Source organism: Quercus suber, unplaced genomic scaffold, assembly GCF_002906115.3.
Source record: "Quercus suber isolate HL8 unplaced genomic scaffold, Cork oak 2.0 scaffold_221, whole genome shotgun sequence".
Lineage (NCBI taxonomy): Eukaryota > Viridiplantae > Streptophyta > Magnoliopsida > Fagales > Fagaceae > Quercus > Quercus suber.
The window spans coordinates 911,994-920,190 of record NW_027069679.1 but is presented as its reverse complement, the minus strand read 5'-3'; the positions used below and the strand labels follow the sequence as shown (position 1 = coordinate 920,190).

General features: G+C 39.2%; 1 protein-coding gene across 1 annotated transcript; it reads right to left on the bottom strand.

Moving 5' to 3' along the window:
* Positions 1-6,546: 6,546 nt before the first annotated feature.
* On the bottom strand, positions 6,547-7,803 carry LOC136070264 (uncharacterized). The gene is made up of 2 exons (XM_065779972.1): positions 7,362-7,803; positions 6,547-7,208 (listed from the first exon to the last, which is right to left on the bottom strand). The coding sequence occupies exons 1-2, from the start codon at positions 7,801-7,803 to the stop codon at positions 6,547-6,549; spliced, it is 1,104 nt and encodes a 367-aa protein (XP_065636044.1).
* Positions 7,804-8,197: the final 394 nt, after the last annotated feature.

Below are 8,197 nucleotides of genomic sequence, written 5' to 3'. Positions count from 1 at the left end.
CAACTGAGTTCTAACTGCGATAAATAAATTTAGTGAACCATCCTTGGCCTTGGCATAGGTACAAAGGTGGACCAATGTTGCATAAGCATTAGGTTCAAATCTACCCAACCAAAAACTATTGAAAGTTTAATCATCATCCTTCTTGGCTCCCTTAGACCAAGTGTCATATTGAAATTCCCCTCATTTTGTGGATTAATTTACAAATAAAATCAATGCATATGTAGCCAACAAATTAAGAACAGCCCAAAAAATCATAGGAGGTGCCAGAATTAAATAATGTTCTTTCAAAGAAAACCACCCTAGAAATAGAATATTACATGAAATATTATGAGAGAGAGATCCTAGGCCAAGCAACCGTTTCAAAAGGTACAAGGAAAAAAACATTGATTGCAGACAAAATTAAAATGTTCTACTCCTACAAAATCAATGAACTTTGATGCACTTTCAATAGGATTGACTTGAGAGTTAGAGCACTTGCAGCAGTGGAGCTAAATAGCTATGTTGCTATTTTAGATGTGCCAAAACAAAAACAAAAACAAAAAACCCATGCAGCAGTGGAGCAATAGCTAAATTTTTTAGCTGAATTGCTACAGTGCACATCTATATATAGATGTGCACTGTAGCTTGGAGCTAAATAAAAAAAATAAAAAAATAAAAAAAGTAATTTTTTATTCCAGCTGGTACAACTTGCATCTTTTTTTATTCATTCTCTCATTCACTGCAGCTCATCGTCAATGTCAACGTCAACGCCGTCGGCCTGACCATCATCAACGTCGCCGCCACCAATCGTCAACGTGACCACCATCCACCATCCGCCTCATCTGAAGCTCTCATCTCTCAAACTCTCACCTCTGTTTCAATGCCGTCCCAAGCCGCCGATTAGCTCATACCCACTGCCGATCAACTCTCTCAGCCTTAGACCCACTAGCCGTCCCAAGCAGATCAGCTCAGACCCACGCCCGCCATCCGCCTCAGACCCACGCCGCCGATCGGAGTGCTTGCTCATGGTTGTGCGTGCTTGCTCATGGTTATGCTTGCTCGCCGACGTTGTGCTTGTTTGTGATTGGTGCTTTTGTTTAGTCTGGGTTGAGGAAAAAGATTGGAGATTTCAGTTTTTTTTTTTCTTTCTTTCTTACTGTGGACTGGTGGTAGTGGTAGTGGTGGTGGTGGTGGTTGTGGCTGTGGCTGATGGTAGAGGTGGTTATGGTTGGTGTTGTCGATTTGTTTGGGAAGTGAGATATATTATTTTATTGTAGTGGTTATATTATTTTATTGTGATATTTATATTATTTTATTGTGTTTAAAGCTAAAATAGATCCACTGCTGCAACATGTATGTAGGTAAAATAGATAAAGTAACTTTTAGTAGAGCTAAAGAGCTAAATTTTTAGCTCCACTGCTTTGGATGCTCTTATGAGCTCAACATCATATTTAAGTTTAATAAATTGTCCACACTATTCCAAGAATTTCCATCCCACGATTTTCAACATTCCCCTCAATCAATTCAAAATTTCTTCTTCAGCCTCTTCAACAAATTCTTGCATAGATTGTCTTGGCCTTCAATCTTAACTTGTTCATCATGTTCAACATCTTTGAAATTTTCTTTCAAAATTAGTTGGACATTATTGAACTCTTATCGTCACCCAATAATTGAAAGCCACAATTCTAGACTGGAAAGCACGAACGCAACAATATTGCCAACATACTGGTCTAACACGTGCCTAGCACAGACACAATGTTGAAACAGACAGTAAGTGTCAAGTACATACCCAACGATTCAAAATTATTATTACTTTTAATTAAGATATGCCACGAACATGGTGAGACACGAAAATGCCAAAAACAGGGAAAAAAAATCACACCTGCCAACTCCATCGATCTCGTGTAGTGAATCTAGAGATTAATCCTCCTCAAAATTAACCCTAAACTCCACCCTAGTCATTCTAAATCAATTTCTCTTCTTTGTTTTTTTCACTTTGGACCTAGAACATCTCCGCTGCTTAAGCCACTAATCGGCAACCCGAGATCGCCTTGCAATCACCATCGACCAATAAGTCTCTCTTTCAGTCTCAGTTTCTCGCTTTCTCTCTCACACTTGCTGAGTCGCTTTCTCAATTTCTCACTTTTTCTTGCCACTCTTTGTTTGTCTAACTCTAATAACTAGTCACTTATAGTCACAAACCCTACACTTTTTGTTTTATACTCTTTTAACTTTTGTTTTTTATGTGTATTGTAACTATTGTTTACTTTGTTGCGTGGGTCAGTGTATTGTAAGTTTGTAACTATAGTTTACTTTTTTGGGTGGATTAATGTGGGTCTCTCCAAATGGGCTAATGACTGTGATCTACACAATCTATGGATCTCTCTAGATTGTTGTCCTTTGGTTAATATATGACTATGTGCCGGTTTGGATAGCACTTTGTTTCACTTAAAGTGGCCTTGCGTTTTCAGTTTTTTTTTTTTAGACGGAGTTATTGACTTTTGAGGGACAAAATGTACTGTGCATGAACAGTGCGTGCACTGTTCACACACTGTTCATGCACTATTTACACATTAAAAATATTAAAAATAGGTCCTACGATACTATTCATACATTTAAAAATTATTTTGCTACAGTGTTTTCAGCAACAATCAGTTTTCAGTAACAATAAGCTGTATCCAAGTGGACCCTATATGTATTGGGTGGATCAAAGTTTGTTTTGGTTATTATTTGTTTTATCTTACGATTTGTATATGTCTATATTAATATAATATTATTTGATATCAGTGGGTCTTAGTTTGTCACTTTTTTTTTTTTTGGGGTTTGTAAATGAATTTTATTATATGATAATGACATAAATATAATGTAAAATTGTTATTGAATTATTTGCAGGTTAAATGAGTACCAAAAATTGACCAAAAAATTTGTCACTAGCCAATCAGATAATGGTCCAAATGTTCCCCCACTGTTGAAATATGTTACCATTTTGGATAAAATGAATACTGGTGGTGGAAACAAATGTTTTAGATGTAATTACTGTAAGGTGGTGGGCTTAGATTAGGATGTTGGGCAGCTCCCTGCCGTACTAAGCTCGAGTCGTTTCTGGGTAAAGGAGTTAGGACCGGCCCAATTGGAGCACACCTTGGCCCAACTTGTGCGCAAATCAAACCACGTCTGCCAAAGTCTGTTTTTAAAGTCACAGCAGGCAGAGTCACTGTTAAGAGATTATGGCAGGCAGACATAATATAGATAACATAAAGAAAGTACAGCCGCTATTTTTGCCGCAATAAGTAAGGAAAATAACTTAAAAGGCCTCACTTTTAAAGAATAAAACTTAAACAAAGGGTTAGAATGGGGTTAGTAGAGTTAAAAGAATGGGTTTACTGCATCAAGTATTACCGCGAGGCTCTAACCAAGGAAGGGAAAACTGCTCCCTCAACGCAAGTAACTTCAGGAGAGAAATTAATTGCTTTGAGAGGCCAACCCCAAATGGTGTGTGCTCGAGTATAAGTCATTTTTCCTCCAATGGAGAGCAAGGCTATTGAGGGAGAGAGAGAGGTTTAACCCATTTGGGTGCATGCCTGCCATAAAACACTCTATTTTTCCTTCTTCCTTCTCTGTTCTTTTGTTTTATCTTTTCTCTCTATTTTCTTTCTTTCTTTCTTTTTTCTCGCCTTTCTTTTCTTAATCCTCCTCCCCCCCACCTTTCTGTACACAGCCGCGAGTCCCTTATACAGATCCCCCCGTGACTGATTTTACTCTTCTAGCCCTTTAATGACCCTTGTCTGACATGGGAACCTTTTACCAACTACTGACTGAGTCAATGGTTTTGACTACCACCATTGACTTGTGGCTTTCAGACAACGAAGGTTCCTTTTCTACTCGTCCAGTGTGTATCCTCTCCCTCTCTGTCTCTTATGGCATGCACCCAATGGTTCTTACCCACCCTTGCCTCTTTTAGGTGACATGTCATCCCAACAAGACTGTGCCCACCGAAAGAGCCTGGGCAAGAAACACAAGAATGGGTTTCCACTCCTCTCCCCATAGCCAGACCGTGCCCTCACCCATAACCTCACCCTTTCCCATAATGGCTGCGTATAGGCTGGTGATGCCTAGGTCGTACGCATGCTTTTCCTTTTTGATATTTCATACGTTAACCAAGATCTGAGAATGGGTGCGCATATCCTACCGTGCGCTTTTTGGCCTTTTCTGGTGTGGATTGCATCTCCGGCAGGCCAACGTTTATGACTTGTCCCTTTCTTTGGAGGGTTGGGCCTTGTTGGATCATTGGGCCTCTCTTTAGTTTGGGTGTTTGTTTCGTGGCTTGGCATCTCCTGCCATACCAAATTGTTATTCATGCTGCTTATCTCAATCCTGCCGGGTTCTTTTGGGCCTGCCGTGTGTTTTTCTTCTCAGTAACCCAGTATACTTACCGGGCCTCTTCTTTCACTACTTACAGGCTCCAATGTCCCTTTTTTCTTGTGGGCATCCTTGGCCCATTTTTTTAGTTCTGTTTCACCCACGGGCTTTTGCTAACTCATTTTGGGCTTCCTCAGCCCAATTACTCTATACTTCGTCCTTTGGGCTTATGAGTTCTCCATTAGCCTCTTACTCTCTTTGTTTTCATTGCATTGGGCTTGCTGTGCCCCATTCTTACTTTTCTTCATACTTCCCATAGGTTTGTTTCTTCTCTCTTTCCAGGCTTATTCAAGCCCGTTTGCTTCTTCTGGACCCATCTCATGGACCCATGAGCCATTCATTCCTGTCATGACTTCTGTCTACTATTTCTTCTAGTCTGCCCATGTTGTTGGCCTTTTGTCTTACTGGGCTTTGTCAAAAAAATGAGCCTCAACAATTACTATTTGGAGAATTTCCAGGGGTCTTATTCTAGAGTGAAAGAACATTTGTTGAGATTTCCCAGCTAAGGGATAACATCATTCTCTATGGTTTCAAATGAGTATATTGCAGAGATTCAACAATTAAAAGATACTGCTATTCATAGAAGAAGAAGTGTAGGCTAGTAAATTTACTCCCTCAATCTAGTGTTGGTTCTACTTCTACTACTCTTGGTCTTATTCTTATTGACACTACAACTACAAGTCAACCAGCATTCTTCCATACAAGAAATATGGCAAAAAATTCTCATTTAGAAAAGGCTTTTAATAATAAATGTTGAGATCATCTAGATAGTCTTATTGCTAGGACACTTTATTCAATTGGCTTACCCTTCCATTTTGCTAGGAACCTATATTTTATTGAGATGATGAAATATGCAGCAAATAATAATATATAGGGTTATGTTTCTTCGGGTTACAATAGCTTTAGAACAACCTTTTGCAAAAGGAAAGGGGAAATGTTGAGATGTTGTCGAGGACAATAAAAGATACTTGGAAACAAAGGGGTTTGAGCATAGTAAGTGATAGGTGGATGAATGCCCAAAAAATGTCACTTATCAATTTTATGTCTACATCAAAAAGGAGGCCAATTTTCTTAACAAACATTGACGGTGCAAAAGAGTACAAACACAAGCACTATATTTCTCAGTTGTTTCTAGAATGCATAGCTGAGGTTGGACGTCAAAATGTTGTCCAAATCATTACTAATAATGTGGCAGTTATAAAGTTAGCTGGGTCTATTGTTGAAGCTAAATATCCTCATATATTTTGGACTCCCCGTGTTGTGCATACACTTAATCTAGAAAATACTCTTCTCAAAATGAGACTGTTTATAAGAATAAAATTGGATTACAAAAGTTGATGAAGATGCATTTTTCATATGTATTTTCATAATGAATCACTTCATGAGATTGGTGATGTTGAATTAACTTGCATTTGAAATTATTTAACGTTGCTAAAGCATGATTTGCTTCAACATTAGTTATGCTTAAGAGATTGAAACTCATAACAAGTCTTCAAAACATGGTCATTTGTGAGCAATGGTCGGCTTATAGGGAAGATGATGTTGGAAAAGCGGCAACTATGAAAGAATTGGTTTTAAATGATTTGTGGCGAGACAAGGTTGACTACATTCTTTGATTCACAGAACCTAAATGATTTGTGGTGAGGGAATTGGTTTTGCCAAAGGGTTGTTCTTAAGCTATTGTAACTAGGAGAAACATAACCCAATATATTATTCTTTGCTGCATATTTCATCATTTCAATAAAATACAGGTTACTAGCAAATTGGAAGGGTAAACTGACTAAATAGAATGTCTTAGCGATAAGACTATCTAGATGCACTCGACAATTATTGTTAAAAGCATTTTCTAAAGGAGAATTTCTAGCCATTTTCCTTGTATGGAAGAATGTTGGTTGACTTGTAGTTGTACTATCAGTAAGAATAGGACGAGGAGTAGTAGAAGTAGAATCAACACCAGATTGAAGGAATAAAGGTACTAGCCTAGACTTCTTCCTTTGAATAGCCATATCTTCTAATTGTTGCATCTCTACAATATACTCATTTGAAACCTTAGAGCATGCTTTTTTTTTTTTTCTTTTTTCTTTTTTTGTTGAGAAACTGCAAACAATTCCATTAATTAGTGACAACAATTACATTGTGGAGAAGAGCTTATTCAAGAAAACAAGGAATCTCTTCAATCCAAACCAAGAAATCAACAATGCGAAGGGCATGTTTTGCTAAAATGTGAGCAGGCCTATTGCCCAGCCTTCCTACATGCGAAAAGGCTACCCTATGAAATTCATGTGATGCAGCCATGGAGCAGTACACCAGTACAGCAACAGCAGTAGGGGGAGGCGATATTTCCTTGAGAGCATTGATGAGAGTTAGGGAGTCTGATTCAATCACAAAATCCTGGATGAGCATATCCTTTGCAAATTGCAAACCAAACTCAATGGCTTTAGCTTCGACCTCAATAGCACCTAAAGGAGCAAGAATCTTCTTGCTGCAAGCCCCAATCAACCTGCCATCTTCATCCCGAATAAGGATTCCCACACCAGTCGATTTTTGAGCTACAAAAACAGCTCCATCCATATTTATCTTAAAAGAGTTTAGAGGTGGAGGGGACCACGATGCAGGGCATTTCACTTCCTGCATAATTGTGGCTGTTTGGCTGGACTGGTACTCCACCAAATAGTCCAGAGCACCATAAATTACTGCCTGCACCTTTTTCTTTGCCCCACCAGTCCTTACCTCATTCCTATTATTCCACAAACCACATGAGATCATGATAATCTTCTCAACCACTTCTTGATCCCACTTAGCCACCATAACTGCATGCCAAAGAAGATCCATAAAAGAGTTGAAATGTAAATTGTGACTCGCCGGTATAAGATTAGACAAGGACCGGGTCTCTTGAGCTCTAGGAAAAGACCAAAACAAGTGACCCGATGACTCCACATTTGCCTTACACTCTTCACATCAACTTTCTGACAGGACCTTCCTTTTCTCAAGAATATCCTTTGTGGGCAAGATGTTTTTACAAGCTCTCCAAGTAAAATGACGGACCTTGTGAGGTACATTAAACCGCCATAAGTGCTTCCAAAACTTCCTTAAACTGCTCGCATCAGATACAGCCCCCGAATCAGACCCCGACTTAATATCTACAGCAATCTTGTAGGCGCTTTTCACACTAAAGCATCCCATAGTTGATTGTGTCCAAACTTGCCTATCATCGGGAAGCCTAGAACTCAAGGCGATTCCTTGTATCACTTCAGCTTCATAAGTGAGGAAAAGACTTTGGACAAGCTCCTCTTTCCATACACCAGCCTCAACATTTATCAATACATCCACTGCGGCATTCCTTTGACAGATAGTCTCAGTAGTTTTACGTTTTGGGCCTTCTATCCCAGCTTGGCCTACTTCCATCATATCCTTAATGTGCCTATTCAGTCTAGTCCACTGCCCTTTTTTTGTTTCCCTCTTGATTGCAAGCCCATCAGCCTTTTTGCCTTTCTCACCCACCCCTCTTGATAATTTTCCGGATTCGGATCCGGATCCTCTCCATTTCCCTTTGAAATGGAGCGGCTCCAGTACACGATGAGGATTTCTTTGAACATTATCAAGGGCCAAATACCTGTCATGTCATTTAAAATGTTGTTGAGGGTCATTTTTGAAATAGGCAGAAGGCAGCCCAACTCAGAGATACGGGCAGCAGATAAGTGGCAGGCTAAGAAGAAATCATTGGGCTCAAATGGCGGGAATAATGGATCACAGGCCCTTAATATAAATAAATGGGTCTTGAAGAAGTAAATGGGCCTTA